This window comes from Podarcis vaucheri (genome assembly GCF_965113315.1).
Source record: "Podarcis vaucheri genome assembly, chromosome: 4".
NCBI classification, from domain to species: Eukaryota; Metazoa; Chordata; class Lepidosauria; order Squamata; family Lacertidae; genus Podarcis; species Podarcis vaucheri.
In genome coordinates this window covers 83,043,531-83,065,250 of record NC_138762.1, presented here as the reverse complement: position 1 = coordinate 83,065,250, position 21,720 = coordinate 83,043,531, and the positions used below count along the sequence as shown (strand labels likewise).

The window sequence follows — 21,720 nt, the reverse complement described above, 5'->3', positions numbered from 1 at the left end:
CTTTTAAAAGCTGCAGTGGAACACTAATGTGTGGACACACTTAGAAGAATCACCAGCATGTAGTAATTGAAGAATGAAAGGGGAAGGGCTACCCTTTTAAAACTGCACAGTATTAATGAACTGGCGGTGCCCAGCAGACTACAGGGTAGAGAATAGGTTGTTCACAGTAGCGAGTTATCCCTACCATAATGTTGAGCTTCTTTGTAATAGAGGGGGCACAAGTATTCCAGAGGATGTGTCAGCTGCTCTATGTGTATCCTGCTTAGTTATGCTGGTTTACTAGATGCAAACTCACATTTTGGTAGGATCTATGCACGGAGCATTTCCACTCTAGAAATCCCACCCCGTAATGGTTTTAAGAAGGAAAGATTATGGCAGAATACCCTTTGTTTTTACTTGAATCGCTTGCCGCCTGATAGCATTGCATATTTACTCGGAAGTAAGCCCCAACAAATTCATTGGGACTTACGCCGAAGTAATCTGCAGCCAGAGTTTATCTAGCTGTTTAACTAGCATTCCCATTTGTGTAGGGACAGACTGCTGTTAGGGTTTGCTACATTATAGAGTAGTCAGTTGTTGCTTAGCATACACTGTCTACCTGCAACCAGGATATTGCTCTGTATAAATGCAACGTGCTTATAACTAACATTTGGATGCACTGTGACTACTACCTCAGAAAAATACATTTGTTTCCTTTTTTTGCTTTTTTAATATATATATTTTCCATTATTTAGTTCTAGCAAAGTTCAGAGCACCAATTCAAACTTTTTAAAGACTTTGTTCGGTCCATACCGCTTCAGAACACAAGTTGGGGATAGCGTCTCACGTTTTCAAAACCAGGAAAAGTGTGTATGCTTTCCCTTTGCTTCCGATTATGTAGACCGTGGCTAGTATGATGTACTTTTTCTTTCTATTGAAATCGGCTCTAAGAAAAGGTTTAAGCAAAATGTATTATCAAGGCATGATTCACTTGTACTGGGCTGAATCCTACCCTATAGAACCTAGCACTTGGAAGATCCCAATATGGCTCTAGCACCGTTCTCCTTGCCTTGCAATGCAAGGATGCAGGTTTCACAACACCTATTTGCAATGCTGCTGGGTTAAAGACAAGGCAGGCTGAGACAGACTATAAAGAAGGCAGGCAGCATTTTGTTCCAAGATTTTGGAGCCCTGGGTGGTTGCCTTGTTTGCTCAGCCCTAAGGTCACCACTCCTGGACTTTCTGGCACTAGTCATTTCCGCTTCACTGTGCCTTGGCTCATCCCCCAGCCTCTCAAAAGCAAAGTAGCAAACAAGGGTCAATGAATGATTAATTAAAAATTTGGTCCGATAGTAACTGGCAGACCCAGAGTAGTTTGCTTTCATTGGGTGAAGGCAAAATGCCTGTGCTTGAGAATGCAAATAATGGTGGAATTGGTTCCTCCCTGGAGTTTCCTAGAAAAGCCTCCTTTGGCTTCATGAATCTGCTAGAGGTCCTGATTCAGCTGCAAGGCAAACCTGCTTCTATTCAGATGTAAACATTACCCTGAGTCTTGGGGAACAGTAAAATTTCCAAATTAAATACATTAATTCAAATAGGCTCGTTTGTGTTAAATTATCCATCCTGATTTTCTTGTGCTTGCAAGATGGGGACAGGAGAGTTGAAACTAGACTGTACTACTGTACCACTTGCAAATGTCCCTGTCCTACAGGGCAGGTGTGGGGAACCTGTGGTGCTCTTGATGTTGCTGAACTGCAATTCCCATCATCCTTGGCCATGCTTGCTGGAAGCTGTAGTTCAGCCACCGTGGGCCATAGGTTTCACACCTCTGCTATAGGCAGTGGGTAGGAGTCAGCATGACCAAAGCTCTGAACCCTTTTGGGATCTTCCACATGTGCGCCCTGCACTCATGGGGCAAGTGACTCATATGCCCAATAGTTTAAATCACAGCACTGTCTTGGTGCAAGTGAGGGAGACGTTAACCATTGGTGTTGTCAACTGAACTAACCTATATCCATTTTTCAGAACACACTATCAAATAGCTACCATCCTTTAGAACTGAGATACAAATGCTGAACAAAATAGGCAGCAGAATTTTCAAAGCTATTATTCGCAGGGAAGCCAAATAGGACCTAGGATTTTCAAACTGATCGGAACAGTCACTATCGAGTTGAATTGCTTGTTGTTTTTTTAAATTGTATTACAGAAGTTGCAAATAATGTTGTCCACTAGTGTATAAAGATTTTACAATTGAAGCAATCTGAAGATGTAGCAGTTGATTTCTTGATGAAATAAAAACGACAGCTTAAACAACTGCTACGTGTATTTATTCAGCAGCTTTTTATAACGGAGCTGCAATGTGCCGGCAAACTGTGGCTTCTCCATTTTGTTCAATTTGTACTGGCAGATTTAAAGCAACAAGTGCCAATCTTTCCACTGACAATGGGGACATGTGAGGGTTCTCGTTCAGTAATCTGGAATAATATTTTGTTGAACAGCTTATTATACTGCACATAGCACTGTCAGGTTGAAGGATGTAGATTTATTTCCATCTCTCCAGGAGGGCAAAAACGAAGGCAACCAGCTGCAGATCCTTCTAAGTTGTAAGAGGACATTTCTCCAGTCAATGCCTGAAGCGTTCATGAAAGGTAGGGGTGATAAGGGCAAGTCCCTGTCTCCCTTACTGTATTAAACATTCTTAGCTGCAGGTCCTATTTTCAGTTCCAAGGTTTTTTTCTCTCTGATGCTGTTGAAATGCAATATGAATACCAGTAGCTTGCACACCTAACATTTTTTGTGGCAGGAATCCGCCAATGCACACACCGTGAATATTATAACCTCCCAGCTCTGATAACGATCCCTTCCCTCCACAGATGAACATAAGGCAAACCTGCAACCACAGTGGTACCTCGGGTTACAGACGCTTCAGGTTACAGACTCCGCTAACCCAGAAATAGTACCTCGGGTTAAGAACTTTGCTTCAGGATGAGAACAGAAATCGTGCTCCGGCGGCACAGCGGGAGGCCCCATTACCTAAAGTGATGCTTCAGGTTAAGAACAGTTTCAGGTTAAGAACGGACCTCCAGAACGAATTAAGTTCTTAACCTAAAGTACCACTGTATTGTTTACCAGGGTCTTCTCTAACCTGATGTCCTCCTCATGTTTTGGACTACAGTTCTTTTCACTGGCCACAGCCAAAGGTTGGGGAGGACAAAACATCTAGAGGGGCACCATTGTTGAAAGGGTAACTTATATCATTAGCACAAATCCTCAAAATTGTGCAGGTGCAGGACCCTGAGCCAGTCACTCTCAAGAAATGTTTGGGAAGGGGAGCTTATCTTTGTTAGACAGAACCAACACATTCCAAGCTAAAGCAGACGAGGTTTCAATTTTCTAGTCACAAGTTCCTAATCTACAAAGGGAGTGTGTTTGATCAGCCACAACAGACTGATTGGCTTGCAGGAAAAGAATAAAGCAACACAGCGATGTCTTGCCCTCCCAGCTCTAAACTGGCAGCCTAAATATTAGATCAAGTGTTTTGAAATGACATTGGTATCAAAAAAGCAAAGGTTGCATTTCAGCTGGCCCAAGAGCCTTTGTTAGTACAGTGGTGCCTCGCAAGACGAAATTAATCCGTTCCGCGAGTCTCTTCGTCTTGCGGTTTTTTCGTCTTGCGAAGCACGGCTATTAGCGGCTTAGCGGCTTTAAGAAAAAGGAAACAAACTCGCAAGAACTCGCAAGACGTTTCGTCTTGCGAAGCAGCTCAAAAAACGCAAAACCCTTTCATCTAGCGAGTTTTTCGTCTTGCGATGCATTCGTTTTGCGGGGCACCACTGTAGTGCATTTTGAAATGCAAACTGCATTTCAGCTGCAGTTCACTTAAGTCCAGCAGAGCTCAATGGAGTCTAATCTCAGGTCTGCGTGCCCAGGACTGCAATCTTAAATAATATGGTGACACTGAAGAAACATTACTATCATACTGCAGTTCTTCCAAACTCTCTGGACACAGTTTCAGTGATTTCATTTACATTTTAACTAGTAGACTCTACAGGATGCTTTCTTCTTGGGGGGGGGGATGTGTTGGGTCTTTTTCTCCACTTTTTATTAACATTTTTGCATTACTAGCTAAAATCCATACATCTTATATCATAAAATAAAAATATTTAATAGCCAAGCTTTGAATAATGCTTGTGGGGTGAGGAACAGAGAGAATTGCCTTAGATTATAATAGAGGCATTAAATAAACCAGACCCCAGTAGTTATTAATACATCATTTACATACAGGTATCAGTTTCGAAAATGCATTTCATATTGTTGGGGTTCACAACAGGCTAGTATAAAATGGCTGGTTTCCAAATTCCAAGGCCCTGCCTGGAGCTTATATTTGGAAGAAAAGTAGGAGACTTGTATAGTTTGTAAGTTACCTCAAGTAGAGAAGCAAGTTCCTTTTCTTTTATGTTCCAGCGCTGCTTTGCATTAACCCCCAGGTCCTGTTTCCCTTCTAATGTCCAAGTCTTCTTGTGCACCGATATTTAGAAACTCTTTATACACTCTTGCATGAAACCTGAAATTGCCTTCTAAAGATGGCACCAGTCCCTGCCATCTGTTTAAAGATTTACAGGTCAGCCAGCATAGTCCCTACAGTCTTCCTGAAATGCATGGAGGCCACACCTCATCTCAGTAAAGGGCATGCAAAAAAGCTTGTTTCTGAATCCACATCTCCGCTACCTTAAATGCCCTGGTCTTCATCAGTTCCTTCTCATCTGAACAACTGGTGCAACAAATAAAAGGCCATGCTGAATGTTTAAGAGAAACCCAGCAGAAAAGAGATATTTTACTGCAAGGTGTTCTGGATTAGTATTTTATATATTATTTACCAACAAAGAATGATGTGTGTTTCTGGCCTGAAATTAGATCCAAGTCTGTATCTGTAAATCTTCATTCGAACAAAGTCCAGCTCCAAAAAAAATCAGCGAAATGGAATTTTGTTAACCAACACTGCTAAAAAGAAGCCTTCTACTTCTGAGCAATGCTTTGATGCAGTGAAAAATATCTGCCACTGGATGTTTCAAGTAAAGGTTAGAGGAGGCTGTAGATCAATAGGACACATGCTAACTCTACTGAGCTATATAAGCCAATGCTTTGACTTGGAATAAGGAACCCTTCCATGTTTCTGACCTTCTAGGTACTTCTGGAGATATGAATTCTGCAGAGATTGCTCTCTGCCTGATCCGTAATTCATAAACAGGCTTGTTTGGTGCCAGCTACTTTGAAACAAGACTGAATCTAGTCTGGAACACTTTACACCAATGTGGAAGAAAGTGGATATATAGAAAAACTAGCATGGGTTAGCATTTAACTGCAACATCAAACTGTAGTTCTTACAATAGAAAAGGGTTTATGTACGATTCAGCATCTTGCTAACAAAACACCCTCCCTCTAAACCCTGGAGTTTTTGATCTAAATCCTAGTGCCTTTAAGCTTTAAGTTATTCTCAAAGGGTGTGCTGTTTTTGAGGCAGGGGCCTTCTATCTCCCCGTGCCAAGGGATACCAACTACTTATTGGTAAAAGCAAATTTAAGCCAACTCACCTCTTGTGTCACTACAGTAGACAGTGCTATTTTCACTTAATTCTATTTTCTAGATGGCGCAGTTGAAGCAGTGTTTAAACTCTTGAGGTGCTGAAGTAGAGTCAAAGGATTCCATAAGTGAGAATACAGGAGAGCTGCTGTAATAAATGACAGATTTGCAATTGTTCCTCCCCACCACACCACACCACACCAATCTTTTCAGAAAACAGGCGAAGCGTCTTGCTTTTAAATTTGAAGTAGACAGTTTTAAGAATTATTTCTGCCACCCAGTAATTCAAGGACGAGGATTCTCTCAGTCAGGGTAATTCAAAATCCATTATATCACCACAGTATTAAGTCACTCAGTCTGTACTTCTTATTTTTATCAGCTCTTTTCCCGTTCTTTACTGGGCTCTCCAAGTTCCCATGTAGAAGTAGTGCTTCTGTCCTGCATAAATACAAAAAAAGGAGTGTGTGTTAAACACTCACATTTCCTTTAACACAAACCACTTCTAGAACTCAAATATGAATTGGAAAAGCCTCTACTCAGTCCTTTTCATGCTGCGAAGTAATGCTGTATTGTTCAATAGGCCTGACTTCCAAAGTAGGCCCCACAGGACTGTAACTCTGGCTTCAAATGTGGGCATACTGGCTTACCCTAGACCAGAACATTCAAAACTGTGTTGCAACACATTAGTGTGTTGGCTGCAGTGTGCAGGTGTGTCGCACAAATGCTCCCCATGCTCCTCCCGGGACTGGAAAGGGGTTAGTTTAACCTCCGGTTTGTTAGTAAAACTGAATTACTGTCACAAAATAATGCAAAACGGAATTACTCTGTCGTGAAATGATGCACGTCTAAAAAGCGTGTCACCAACATGGTAAGTTTTGAAAGCTCTGCCCTAGACCAATGGGAGAGAACCTGTGGGCCTTCCAGATGTTCTAACCCCAACCACCATGGCAAATGGGTCGGGGTGATGGGAGCTGCAGTCCAGCAAACATCTGCAGAGCCACAGGTTCCCTCACCCTGCCCTAGACTCATCGCCATCTCTTCACAGGCTCACTTCATCTGCGATAATGGAATAGCAGTCACAATTCATGTTTCTAAGACACTTCCCTGATGACGGCTGCAATCCTATGTACACTTTCCTGGGAGTAAGTCCCAGTGAACACAATGGGACTTACCCATGAGTAATAATATATAGGATTGTGCCATAAATCAGCAGAATGTTGACTTGCTAGCAGTTAGTAGTAGTAGTATTACCCTGCCCATCTGACTGGGTTGCCCCAGTCACTCTGGGCAGCTTGCAACCTATATAAAAACATAACAAAGCATTAAACCTTAAAAAGCTTCCCTATACAGGGCTGTTTTCAGATGTCTGTTAAAGTTACTCAGCTCCTTGACTTCTAATGGGAGGGCATTCCACAGGGAGGCTGCACCTACCAAGAAGGCCCTCTGCCTGATTCCTTGTAGCTTCACTTCTCACAGTGAGGGAACCGCCAGAAGGCCCTTGTGCTGGATCTCAGTGTCCAGGCTGAACAATGGGGGTGGAGATGCTCCTTCAGTTATACAGGGCCAGGTTATTTTATTGAAATGGCTTAAGCTTTTCTGAGGTGGTGGTGATAAGAGACACCTGCTGTCACAGCACCGACTAACAAGAATAAACCTAAACCAGCATTTGGTTTTTGGGTCCTCCTTTTCGGTTGTGAAACCAGGAGGACCTTGCTACAACAGTCCTCTTCCTGTTTTACGCCTGGTTTGTACCCTCAGCACGGCATGAGCAAGTCCACACATAAGATTGGACCAAGTACACAGTTTTTAACAGGACCTTTGGCCCCCAGTCTGCTTTCGCTGGATTGCAACCCAGGTTGCTTTTGCCATCATCACAGCTCCCTCACAGAAGCCCAACTTACTCATAATAAAAAGGGCTTCTCGGATCCAAATAGTATGCATAAGAACAGAGCACTTTTGCACATTTATTTGCTCTTCTAAAATCTTCCAAACCCCCACCCCTAACATACCCCTTGCATGGCACACAGCTAGTACCTATGGGGCAAGTAAACTTTGTGGAGCACTTTTCCCCAAAGCCAGCACCACTCCTCTGCCTTCACAATGCGACTACAGGAGTGCTTGAATATTTAAAAAATTTCCCAAGGGCTCTATAGAACAAAATAGGCTCTTCAACGCTCAACAGTTGTTTCCACTGAGAACTGCAAAGGCAGCTACACAGGGCAGTAATAAGGACTTGCTGGCTTCAGCCAAACGTGACGACCATTCAAGTTTAAATCTACTGTTGCTCCTACTGTATTTTAACCATTTAGGATGCGAGGGGGAAAGCTGCCTGTTCCAGGGGGAGTGGGAAGGAGGGAGAAAAGATCACAATAAATCCCTATTCCTAAAACAACCTACAGAGGAGATATGCCAGAAATGTTCAGCCAGGAGGATTTGGGCAGAGAAAGAGGCGAACCTTTATGTCGATGCCGTATATGGCTAGATCTCGACGCAGGCTGTCACACGCTTGCAAGAGGGGCGCTCGGTCCTTCAACTGTTGCTGCCTTTCGGTTTTCTTTTGCAGCCGTGCTTCTTTCGACAGAGGGGCACCATCTGTGGACACGCCCCCCGCAGCCTCGGGTGCAGCAAGGGCAAAACTGCGCACTTTGGTTCGGAAGCTCACCAGTTCATCTAACACGTTGGAGAGCATGGCTGAATGTTCGTTTTCTGGAGCTACCTGTAAATCAAAAACCCGAATTCAATCCCAACATGCAACACACTTACACAGGAAGCCAGCTATGTGCGGCATGTCCAGAACGGCACCAGGAGTACCCAGACATGTAATTTAACTGCATACATTAAAAATAAGATTTTAAGTAAGATGCAAAATGGGCTGTATTATGCCTGTTTTGATTGCCATTTCTAAACAAATAATATTACTCTCGATTAAGGGGTATATAAAGGTAAAGGTACCCCTGCCCGTACGGGCCAGTCTTGACAGACTCTAGGGTTGTGCGCCCATCTCACGCAAGAGGCCAGGGGCCAGCGCTGTCTGGAGACACTTCCGGGTCATGTGGCCAGCGTGACAAAGCTGCATCTGGCGAGCCAGCGCAGCACACAGAACGCCATTTACCTTCCCGCTGGTAAGCGGTCCCTATTTATCTACTTGCACCCAGGGATGCTTTCGAACTGCTAGATTGGCAGGTGCTGGGACCGAGCAACGGGAGCGCACCCCGCCGCGGGGATTTGAACCGCCGACCTTTCGATTGGCAAGCCCTAGGCGCTGAGGCTTTTTACCCACAGCGCCACCCGCGTCCCCAAGGGGTATATATATCTTGTTAAAAAGTAAAACAAAACAGTGAAGGCCCTCTTCAAATGTAGCAAAAAATCCTACAAGGAAAGCACCTAGTGCAGAACTTACATCTAAGCCAGGATGACAGGTGATTTGTACAGGTGTGTATTTCACCCTATAGACCAGGGGTTTCCCAACTTTGGTTTCCAGCTGTTCTCTGACTATAATTCCCATAATCCCTGACCACTGGTCCTGATAGGTAGTGATGATTTTATTTAAATGAACGTTTTTACTCCCCCCTCCAAAAAACAACAACACATATAACCAAGTAAAGCAATGTAAAACAAAGCACAATCACATTGCAGTAACTAAAACCAAATAGACACCAGGTGCTCATCAACTACATCACAACTAAAATGAATACATTAAGAGATAGTTATCAGGACTTTCAGAAGAGAAAAATACATCCTATTTAGTGTTTATCATTTTCAGCCTTATTGTTTTTGGTTTGTAAGCCAAAAACTAACACGGTGCTTTGGAATTGTATCAATCCAGATAGATTTCTGAGGATCAGGTAGGATGATAATTTTAATTTTGATTTTTTTAAAAAGAAGTCAAAAACAAAACAAATCACCTAGGGACAGCCCTGTGTTAGGGTGAGTAACATATAAAAATTTATATGCACATAAAGATGGAATCACCTGGAAACATGTTTTTTCCCAAGGACAAGGGACCAGGCACACAGTTTGTTGGAAGCCTGGTTTTGTGACCCTACAACACCTAACTACAGCTCCTCGCAGGCCTCTTGAATTCGATGGGGCTTACTCTCAGGTAAGTGGGGTGGTTTCCTACCTGTCTTTCCTCAAGGGTGATCCCAGTTGTGTGAAGGAATTCCATGATGTAGGAGAGAATGGCTCCAAACACAACAGCGCTCCTAGGCGATCCACTTTCCTGATTTCAAAACACACAAAAGAGCTGATGTAACGATAACATCTCTCCGCACACGGACAAAAGATGAAAGCGAACAATACTCTGCGGGAATCTATTTATCTGCTAGATTGCCTAAACCTCCTCCTTTCCAAGAGCGAAGACTTCTTAACCGCAGTAACTAGCCGTAGAGCAGCAGAAGAAGAGTATTTTAGGAAAACAAAATGCCGCTCGTATGTAAGCCGGGCCGCACTTGTAAGGCCTAGGGGGCAAAGTTCGGGACAGCAAGGCATTTCCTTGAAGCCACTTTCCCTTCTGCAACTCTTGCTATGAGATTTTTTTAATGTATATTATCTAGGAAAAGCTCAGAAATAAATACCTTCCAAGGCTTCTTGGATAAACTGATAGGATAAGCTCAGGCAGTTGAGCATGAGACTCTCAATCTCAGGGTTGTGTGTTCAAGGTCCAAGTTAGGAGAAAAATTCCTGCATTGTAGCAGGTTGGACTAAATAATAATAATAATAATAATAATAATAATAATAATAATTTTTATTTATACCCCACCCTCCCCAGCCAAGGCCGGGCTCAGAGCGGCTTACAAGCAATAATAAAAACAAGTTGAATGATTACAACTTAAAAACAAAATTAAAATACAACATTAAAATAATGGAACATTAAAATATTAAAATGTAGCCTCATCGCAGGAGGAGAAGGAAAAGAAAAAAGAAAGAGAGGGAGGGAGGGAATCAAACTGGCTCCAAGCCAAAGGCCAGGCGGAACAACTCTGTCTTACAGGCCTTGCGGAAAGAAATCAGATCCCGCAGGGCCCTGGTCTCATGAGGCAGAGCGTTCCACCAGGCTGGAGCCAGAGTTGAAAAGGCCCTGGCTTTGGTTGAAGCTAATCTAACTTCCTTAGGGCCTGGGACCACTAGGGTGTTGCTATTTATAGACCTTGAGGCTCTCTGTGGGGCATACCGGGACTCTGATAGCCCCTTCCAACTGTACAATTCTATGATTCCATCCAGTATTTTACATCTACATCTTTTGCCAAATTATTGTGGGATGTAAACACAGGAGCAGTCAATGACAACATTCCTAGAGTGTACATGTTAGAACATGGGGAGGGATGTCTGTCCAGCAAGCAGGTAAACTTCCTGGGGACGGACTTCCTCCGCATGTGACCAGAGGTGGGTGTGGCCTCACCTGTGCAGGTAATGACAAAAGCACAGGGCAGGCAGCCACTCTCTGCCATTTTCATTCGATAAGGAAGCATCTAAAGATGCTCTCTTGGCTCTCAGCCAAGAGAGGAGATAAGGACTATCTTGCTACAAGATAGATTCTAAATGTATGTAACCTTTTTAAGCCTTTCTGCCTTCTGGGATCATATTGTGAACAGAACGTGAGTAAACTCTTTTATACTTTTATAAAGACTGTGTTGTGTCTTGTATTTCAAGAGGGAACAAAGGGGAAATTACCAGAGTAATTATTATAGAGGTTCTAGCGAACCTGTGCACACGTTACCGTTGCGAACTTAAAGGGGAATGTCTATAAACTCTGCTGATATTTTGGGAACTTGTTAGCACAAGTTGGATAAGGATATAATTAGTCAATATATCATCTCCTGCACCCCAGAACATTCCCACAATTATGAGGTCATGGTTGTCATTAACAAAGAAAGCTACATTATGAGACTGTGCGTGTGTGTATATTATAAACAGGACTGACTGCGTTCCATTATTCTGCAGTGGAGGCATGGGGAGCCCAGAGGGATAAATGTGGGGGTGAGGGAAGCCAGCACATGGAAGAACCAAGGGAGAAAGCCCCTTGCAAGTGATCAGTGCAGAGATTTAGCAAGAGTGATCTGTTCTTTCTCTTGTCTGGCACACTGGACAGCGAGAAAACAAGTGGGAAGACAGAAAAGCATTGTGTCCCTCATCACGGACCTTTGCTCTTCTAACTGACTATCCTTAAGGGAATGTAGCTTTTGACCCGTCCCAAAAAATGTATTCCACCACTATATTATTTTTCCATCACCGCCATATCAAGCAGTTGGTCCTTTACCTTTCTCGCCCTGATCTGGCCAGTGATCCATACGACAGTCACCTCCAGGCTTGATTATTGTAACTCGCTCTATGCGGGGCTGCCCTGGAAGCTGACCCAGAAACTCCAGCGGGTGCAGAATGCTGCAGTGAGGCTCCTTACGGGGTCCTTGCCACGGGATCACATTCATCCAGTGCTTTACCAACTGCACTGGCTCCCGGTGGAGTACAGGGTCAGGTTTAAGGTGCTGGTTTTGACCTTTAAAGCCCTATGTGGCCTAGGACCCTCATTCCTACGGGACCACCTCTCCTGGTATGCCCCGCGGAGGACCTTAAGGTCCACAAATCACAACATTTTGGAGGTCCCAAGTCGAAAGGTGCTTAGATTGGGCCAGGGCCTTTTCAGTACTGGCCCCGACTTGGTGGAACGCTCTGTCACAAGAGACTAGGGCCCTGCGGGACTTGACATCTTTCCGCAGGGCCTGCAAGACAGAGCTGTTCCGCCTGGCCTTTGGTTTGGACTCAGTCTGACCCTTATGTTTCCCTCCCCTTATGGTTTTGATCTATGGGCTGCCATTAAAATGAGGCTGCATTTTAAATTGTATTTTAATCCGTATTTTAATAAATTGGGGGGGGTGTGTGTATGTGTCCCCATTATGTTTTTATTGTAATTTTACTAGTGTTAGCCGCCCTGAGCCCAGCTCTGGCTGGGGAGGGCAGGGTATAAATAAAAAAATATTATTATTATTATTATTTTGATTCTGCAGTTCTGTGCAATAGCACTAACACTGGGTTCAACATCTAGCTTTGCCAATCTCAGTTCTCCATTTAAGTGCTCCACACACATTTCCAGCTTTTACTGTCGCAAAGGCCATGCACAAAACAGTGTGAAAGCCATACCTATTGAAACCACAGAAATTCAAGAGCATTTGAAGACTCCTATTTCGTTCAGCAGACAAACAGGGCTTCCCAGCTTTACTCGTCCATCGTCTTGAGCAGTCAAAACACTAGTTTGTACACATTTGCACAATTTATACAGGTTACTGAGGCCAGCTTTTCTTATTGCAAAGCCTGGGCTAACCATAGTGAAGGATTTTTGTATTTTAAATGCTTGTGTGGTGAGTGGGAAAGATAAAATACCTGTAGAGTGTTTTACGATACAGCCTTGGTTACATAACAGATCTCGGGCAAGTCATGATTTGGAGGGAAGCAACTTCACCTTAGTGAAGATCATAATTCCAAGAAATCAATTTAACAAGGGACAAAACATTAGGAAATAATAATAATGTCGCAGATGATGGATTGCATGCAGATATTCACTGAGCTAGAATCTATACTGCCAAGATTCAATACTCTTTTTAAAAAAAACCAAAACACTGTGTTCTTTTGTTAACAGTTAACAGTGTGTGTGTTTCTGTGCTGTACGTAGATAAAACTTTACTAATGCAATCAAATGGCTCACTAAAGTGGCTTACAGAAAAGGCACTTTAAAAACAGCATGGAACTACAGTGGTACCTCAGGTTACGTACTTAATTCGTTCTGGAGGTCCGTTCTTAACCTGAAACTGTTCTTAACCTGAAGTACCACTTTAGCTAATGGGGCCTCCTGCTGCCGCTGTGCCACCACTGCACAATTTCTGTTCTCATCCTGAAGCGAAGTTCTTAACCCGAGGTAGTATTTCTGGGTTAGCGGAGTCTGTAACCTGAAGCGGCTGTAACCCGTGGTAACACTGTAAAGAGTTCAGTGCTCCAGAAGTAGTGGCCATTTAGAACGTTACCCATTAGACTCAAAATGAGAAGGGTACCAAGCAAGTAGAAAGCAGGCAGTTTCTGCCAAAACACACACACACACACACACACACACTTCAACATTTTGCCCTGGGCAGAATATTCAACACTCCCTGAATATCTGGTGCCATTTAATAACTAACTCACCAATTCTAGACATTAATGGGCATGAAGATAGGCTTAAAAGTAGACCGACCAAAAAACATTTGCTCGTAATTTCTCCCATGATTGGGCCCCAAAGTGCTCTGCACAAGCAGGGGAGCACTTCTGCCTGTTCACGGTTGCCTTCCCAACACAATACATAAATCGCCAATCTTCCTATGACCTCTGTGGCAATTACATGCCATTCTGGAGGAAAACTTTTTTTTTTTTTGTAAATATAATCCTAGCGCCATACTAAGAGCGGCCACTGTACCTCATCATCTTGCCCCCATATATTAGCACCGTGTTGCTCTGTCTGTAAGCAAGCCAACAGGGATGAGCTGTCTATGGTGGCTTGGAGCCAGACTCCTCCTGGTTCTCCTGCAGCGAAGCCCACCACTAGCGACCAACAGGAGCAAGTCGTCCTCCTGGGGGTGGGGACAACTCTGACTTCCAAGTTCAGGATCACTCTGCTCCACCTGGATGCTATGTCCTTCACGCTGCCACCAGTGCTATTTTTCTAGAAAAAGAGGTGCCGGGACTCACCATGAATACCTGCCTTGTTCTCTTATAATGGAAATGGTGCCCACATGAGAGGTGCCAGAACTGAGTTCCGGCGAGTTCCAGGTGGAAGAAAGCCCTGGTGTCAGTCAGTTCACACCTGAAAATCTCTACCACTACAACAGTGCTGATTCGCAACAAGCCAACATTTGGGCAAGAAAAGGGGAAAGAACAGAATAAACTCAGGAAAACAACAGTTTCTACGAAAGATTACCTGGGTACTTCCCTGTCTCTCTCTCTCTCTCTCTCTCATATAAATACAGTCATACCCTGGAAGTCAAACGGAATCCGTCCCGGAAGTCTGTTCAACTTCCAAAACGTTCAAAACCGAAATCATGGCTTCTGATTGGCTGCAGAAAGCTCCTGCAGCCAATCAGAAGCCCCGGAAGCCCCGTCAGACATTCAGCTTCCAAAAATAGTTCACAAACCGAAACAGTCACTTCTGGGTTTGCAACGTTCGGGAACTAAGCTGTTCGAAAACCAAGGTACAACTGTAAATACATAACTGAACGGTGTGATTAGTGAAGAAAAAAAGGCTCGTGTAAAAGTTCTTCAGCTGCCTAAGAATACCAAGTAGCAAGAAGGAAATAAAACCTTTGGTGCTCTAAAACACGGCAAAAGAGGTTTGATTCTAGATATGCAGTTTGTATAAATGCCTGTCTTGGGATGTGGCAGAGGGTGGGGGAGAGAATCATTTGTCTTTATTTTTCCTTGCAGGTTTCGCCTAGGAAAATGATAAAACCAACCTGTCAGTACAGAACTGTTAGACAATGGTCGGTTTCTGATCTTCGTCTCCTAACGGGTTACCTTAGTGACGGCCTTCAGCTGCCTATTGCCATGGTGAATGAGGTCCATAATTGCACCAATAGCCCTGGGGGTGTCAAAGTCATCGGCACACGCAGACTTCACCGCTGCTTTGGTGTTGGCTAGCCTTGGAGAAGGAAGGGAAAAAATTAAGACAATGTAAGTAGTGTTGTTTTTTAGAAAAACCCCAGACATAAACCGACTGGCTAGTTAAAATGCACTTTTGGCAGGATGTATCCCAGGTTAAGTAGTTTGACCAACAATTTCATCAGGAGGCGGCAAAGTTCCTGCTCCAACTTTTCCACGGGGAGCAGAAGTGCTTCACAAAAGCTGGACCAAGTGCCATTTGGTAAATCACTATTAAAGGAGGACGGATACTTCTCTAACAACAGAAGGGACAAATGAATGGGAGATTATAAGACTTCCTGCTGTCTGTTACCTCTCTGCAGCCCATCTTCCAGGCACACTGTACCTGCGTTTAGGACAAATAAAGGTTCTGGAACTAGCAAAACTGACGGATATAATAAGGAGAAAATCCAAAACTATGGTTATGAAGCAATGGGAGTTCTTAAATGATTATTTACAAAACCAGGGCTCGACTACAAAAAATCTGGTTGTGTTTAGAATAATCTTGTGCGTAATATAAAAAATACAAAGTGAGACATTAAGGAAATCCAAAGGGAAAATATGAAGAACAGAGGATCTGACGAACGGATTATTAAAAATGCATGAGGCAAACGGTGGAAGTCTTTAAAAAAATAATACTTTATTTAAGGTAGATAAGGACAAGATGAAATTATACAATTGAATATAAATATAGATGGGAAACGGCTATGTGTTGTGAATACTTATCTACTTTTTAAAAAGTTCACCTATGATCTTTTTCTTTTACTTCGTTATTTTTTCTTTGTTCTTTTTTTCTTTTTTCTGATATCTTTTCTTTCATTTCACTCCTTTATTGTGAATAGCATTTTATAGAGGTATAAATAACTGTAAATATGAAAAGAGACAAAGTATTCTCTAATTTTTCCCCTTGGTTATTTTTTTTTTCTTTTGTATTTTCTTTTGTTGTAAATCTGTATGTTTTCTAATTTGTACTTTATTATTATTATTATTATTATTATTATTATTAAAAGGACAGATTAAAGTTCTTAAAACGTTTCTGCAGCCATCACGCCTAGTGGTGGCCCTGAAATCTGCCATTTCTATACCAAAGGTGTGCATCAGCAGGGAAGAAAAATCAGAATGGCTACAGCTGTCACCAACCAATGGCAGGGGCTTGCTGGGCAATATTCTGCCACGTAACTGATGCTCTATAAAAAGACTGGGGAAGCCCCCTTGAACAAACTCCCTTCTGCTAATCACTGTTACATTTTCACTGCATTCTTTGAGTGGAGAACGCTGGCATTAATATGTGGGTGTTTACAGTTCCGGATGATCTTTGTCAAGGTATAGGTTTATACATACACTAACATTCTAGTCATTTTAAGACAGCCATTCCTGGACTTCCGGTTTGCTGCGAGGGGAGAAGGCAGCCGGTGCCACTATCGCAGTAACCCGGTGGCTGCTTTTGGGAGTTTCGGGGTAGCTCGAAGGCAACAAGCACCCCAAAGAAAGTCCTGGGGACGGCCAGGGCATTACGGGGTCCTGCAGTGACCAAATCAAGCTCCCAACAGGCCACTCAGTTCTGTGAGGAGCCGGGCCGTCCTGGCAGTCGAGCCGCGGTTGCTGGGCTCTAACGCACTCCAGCAGCAGGCTGCCTCATTATTCCTCTCTCAGGAATTCGGCCGGCATGCATATCTTTGGTATGGGGAAGCTAAAATATGTAAGAGTTTTATGAACCACATTCTCAGGAAGGATTTGTAGAGAGTCTGGGAGAAATGTAAAAATCTGCTAGAAAGGAAAACACACCTTTATGGTAAGCACCCATTGGCGCAATTACAGTTAAGAGAGTTAATATGGATAGACAATGGGAATTGCTGGACTTTGCAGAACCTAGACTGAAACCTACGGAGAAGTTAAGGAGCCATGTTACAGATTGGTTACAATACCACCAGATATATGATACGTTTAAGGTAGATTTTTTTTAAAAAAAAAAAAGGGGTTTTCAGACCAAAGCTCACAATTTGAAAAAGAGTGGTTACAAAATAAGGATAAACATTTGTCTAAAATATATAATTTCTTATTAGAAAGGAAAACAAATGACAAGCTAGTTACAGCATCAATGAAACACTGGGCAATAGATATAGGTCACAATATAGACCTAAACCTCTGGGAGAAACTTTGGAAAAGTGATCTGAAATTTCCTGCGTGTTAATCTCTAAAAGAGAACTATTTAAAAATAATCCATACATGGTACCTAACTCCCAGTAGGTTGGCCAAGATGTATAAAGCAGAATCAGCTATGTGTTGGAAATGTAAAGTAGAAGGAACCTTTTTCCATGTGTGGTGGACATGCAGAAAAGTGAAGTACAGTAATAATGGGCAAAGAATTATAACAGGCATAGGGAAACTCGGCCCTCCAGAAGTTTTGGAACTACAACTCCCATCATCCCTAGCTAACAGGACGAGTGGTCAGGGATGATGGGAACTGTAGTCTCAAACATCTGGAGCACCAAGTTTGCCTATGCCTGAATTATAATGAGCTGAAAAAAATGTTTACATTTACCTTCCCAAAAAAACTAGTGTCCTTTTTGTTGGGAATAACCCAGACACAAATTCCCAGGTCCCGGAAAAGTTTATTTATGTATGCAACAACAGCGGCCCGTGTTTTGCTGGCCCAGAAATGGAAAGTGAGTGAGGTCCCTTGTAAAGAGGACTGGCAACTTAAGATGTTAGAATATGCAGAACTTGCAGGTTTAACCCACAGAGTAAGAGAGCAAGAAGAACGTATATTTAGAGAAGAGTGGAAAATATTTATTGAATATATGGAAAATAATTGTACACAGCTCAAAATGCTGGCGGCATTAAAATAAATGCAATGGAAGGAGAAAAAGGGAAGTCACTGGATGTTTCAAAGTTTGAATTTTTAAAAATTTGATATGCAGAAAAATGAAAAAACTCTCTCTCTCTCTCAAGACAGCCATACCTGCGGCTATATTATTCAATCCCACCAAAACTGAGAATGAAGCTCGGTTGCTACTCCTAATCTCCACAAACATGACTACTGCAAGTGGCCAGAGTAGAAATGCAATTCCTAGCATCCAATTCATTAAAATTTGGAAGACATTAGCATTATTGAAGATAATATACGGTATTAAACTCAGGGAAGGAAGATCTATAAATCCGCTTCTTGAGGAATAGGAAAGATTTATGTGTTATTGGAAAAGAAATTACGAAGCGTCAGAAGCTGGTGTTCAGAGAATATGGCTCTTTTCACTAATACAACTGAATAGATTTTGATTCATGACCATATAATCAATCAATAGAAAAGATATGTGACAGCCTTGCGTTGTGCCTGGACTCTCTTTAAAACTATTAAAAGAAAAAAGTGAACAGGGTATGCTAATTAATCAAAGCAAAGACAACTCAAGGAAGGCTAAACTACAAAACAGAAGGGGTCAAAATACACACACAGCCGTGAGGAAAAAACAATACTGTACTCTGGAAGCAAAAAAAACCTAACATGCCAGGAACAGGATGAGTTAAAACTTCTTTCTCTGATGTGCTTGTCATTTTTACTTGCAGGGATTATTTTCTCAATTTGTTTATAGGAAAAGCATATAAATGCACTTGGTGCGTGCCAGCTGAAGTTGTAACTTCTCAGGATTTTATCATATACCAGGCCAATAACACACAACACAACAGGCCTTCACACTCACCTCTCCCACAGTAGATCTTCTCTAACGGCTTCACACAAAAGTTGTCCTTTCATGTAGGCATGTGTACTGCTCACAAAAGAACAGATTATCTGAAGAATGTTCTTTGCATCATTCATGCTGTCATCACTGTATTCAACAGCTAGGAAAATAAATTCAGCTTTATGTTGTTCCGTCAAAGCATCAGCATTATTATATAAACAGAGAACAATGGTTATGCTACTATTAAAAACTATTAATCTCACGTGGCTCAGGTGTGGGAATGGATTTAACAGCCCCCTCACTCTTCCTACCACCAGCCAACACAGGGCTACATCTGAAAATTGATTAGACGTTCAAGAGTACAGACAAAAAAAACCCTCAACCCCCCCCCCAAAAAAATCATAGCACTCTCAAAAAAAAGTCCCCAACCCAAAAATTATGCCTTATAAATGTGCACACAAAGCATACACCTAATTATGACTTTATGGATAGTCCATCTCTACTCAAAGTTGTTTTCCTTACATGATCTGTATCCACTCCGTAAGCAAAACATCCTAAACTGATCAGGTGAGAACTTCTTCAGGAAATCCTAAAGACAAGTGAAAAAGAAATACAAATTAAGCTCTAGCTCTCCTTATAACCAACAGTTATAAGTAGGCCATAAAGGACATCACCAGTCATGGAAAATAGTCTCCATGACAGAATCCCACATGCTGCAAAATCCCAGATTGCATGCAGTGGTCAGTGTTGGGCTAGGACTTAGAAGACCACAGCATCTCAGGCTGACTTACCTTGCAGGGTTGTGAGGATAAAATGGGGGGGAGGCAGGCCACCTTGAGCAATTTTGAGGAAAGGTGTGATAGAAAGGAAATCATCATCATCATCATCCAGCCAGGGCTGGGATTGCAAGTTTGGGACAGACCTTCCAGTTTACAACAGGAAGACCTTCGTTAACAAACACAATCCCAAGTCCTTCCACACACCTCAAAGCTCCCGACCCTCTGCTATTATATACCTCATAAAGAGGATTATATCAAGGCAGATAGCAATCCCTGCTTCCATGAGCACCGGTTGCGGCAGAATCTGACAAGGAATTTTGAGTTTTCATTTAAAGTGGGGAAACCCAAGCATCTAGTTTTCATTTAAAGTGAAAAAAGCAAGCTTCTAGTTCTCACTGCTGCAGAAATGTCAGAATGCACAGAAACACAGGGCTGCAAATGGGCCCCATGTCCGGGGATGGAATTTAGGCACCTGCAATGAACTACAGTCACTTCCTTCTGGCTATGTACCTCCTAGTTACTGCCTGCTAAACTTCCTCCTAGTACCCACTAGTATTTCACAAAATAAAAAATGTAACCCAAATTTTACAAAAACACAAAGAGCAGGTTCAGAATAAAGTGAATTTTGTGTGTGTATCTAAACACATGACATGTATCTGCCTCATTTTACAGTCTGAGTGAAATATCTGAGTTTGGCTTCCTAGGTGTAAGAAACGCAGATACTCTCACCGCTCAATATTAGACAATATCCTGTCTTCTGTGCAGGACACAGAACAATATAATATACCGCTAACTGTTAGCAACTTAAACTAAACTCGGGGTGAGAGTATCAGGAAGGAAGACTCAAAAGAACAAGCACAGCTTGACAGATACTATTCAACTTGAGTCCAGAAAGAGGGGGAAACGACGCCTGACTAGTCCTTTGGAATCTGTTCATTCCTAAATGTGAAGGAAGACAAAAGGAAAGCAGTCAATGCTGCAGATTTTCAGGGGGGATTTTTCCACACGAGAGTTTTCTCATGAATAAACAAGAGAAAGTCTGGGTCAGAGGACTGAAACTCACCTTCAGGAGCTTATTTTTTTCCTTTAAGATGCGTGAAGAAAAATTACCCATCCATTACTATGCCAACTAGCCCATCGAAAAGATTCCCCCAGTTACAATATACAACTGATTTGCGAAGGACATACAAAAAAATCCACAGGCAAACAAAATGTAACCTTTGCGTTCCAAAGGATTTATCACGATGTCCTCTTCCCAACAACATCCAGGCATTTTTAAAGCTAGCATGGTGGACAAGATGTTAACCTTGGGCCACGCTGGCTGAGGCGGAAGGAGCTGAAGTCTAAGTACATCTGGAAAACTATGAATTTTCCCACCTCTGCTTTACACTTTCTACCGCTTGTTTACTCAAGACAGCAGGCCTGTTAAGTTTAGTGAAGCTTACTGCCAGGTATGCTTGCAGCCTTGGACTGCTATCCTGAACACAGTTGGACTCACTGCATTGGATGGCGCTACACTGGACCTCAAAGTTGTTGCAAGGGAAAACGATGGCCTCCTCTGAGCAAGAGCTGGATATAAATGTTGTTAGAATCAACTCCCACCAGGCCCAGAATCCCATGGTCCAGCAACTAGGGCCCAATGATCCTCACCAATCCCTGTAACAAGTAACACTACATTTTAAGATGCCTGTTAAACGGAATGTTTTGATGTGGTGTGAAGAATCATGGATACTGTAGAATAACCTCAAGGAGGTCCCCAAGGATTCCTTGGAGGATGAGTGCAGTACAACTACAATAGCTATACAGAGCCGCGTTCTCTTTGATACCTGTTTAATCCTCCGTCATCTCTGTTTAGACATAAATTCATGAACCAAAGTAACGGTAAAGGACCCCTGGACAGTTAAGTCCAGTCAAAGGCGACTATGGGGTTGCGGCACTAATCTTGCTTTTAGGCCGAGGGAGCCGGCGCTCGTCTGTAGACACCTTTCCAGATCATGTGGCCAGCATGACTAAACCGCTTCTGGCGCAATGGAACACCGTTATGGAAACCA

General features: G+C 42.7%; 1 protein-coding gene across 4 annotated transcripts in view; it reads right to left on the bottom strand.

Moving 5' to 3' along the window:
• Positions 1-21,720, bottom strand: part of CARS2 (cysteinyl-tRNA synthetase 2, mitochondrial) — a 45,603-nt gene that overhangs the window by 7,895 nt on the left and 15,988 nt on the right. For 2 of the 4 annotated variants that reach the window (XM_082218660.1, XM_082218661.1), the window contains exons 10-15: positions 19,413-19,479; positions 18,912-19,050; positions 15,094-15,217; positions 9,683-9,781; positions 8,015-8,275; positions 4,121-5,997 (exon numbers count right to left, since the gene is read on the bottom strand). In XM_082218660.1, coding sequence (XP_082074786.1) covers positions 5,935-5,997; positions 8,015-8,275; positions 9,683-9,781; positions 15,094-15,217; positions 18,912-19,050; positions 19,413-19,479 — 753 coding nt within the window. In that variant the 3' untranslated portion in view covers positions 4,121-5,934. Of the gene's footprint in view, positions 1-4,120; positions 5,998-8,014; positions 8,276-9,682; positions 9,782-15,093; positions 15,218-18,911; positions 19,051-19,412; positions 19,480-21,720 lie in introns of those variants that run through there. The other 2 variants (XR_014218608.1, XR_014218607.1) reach the window with 2 other exon arrangements.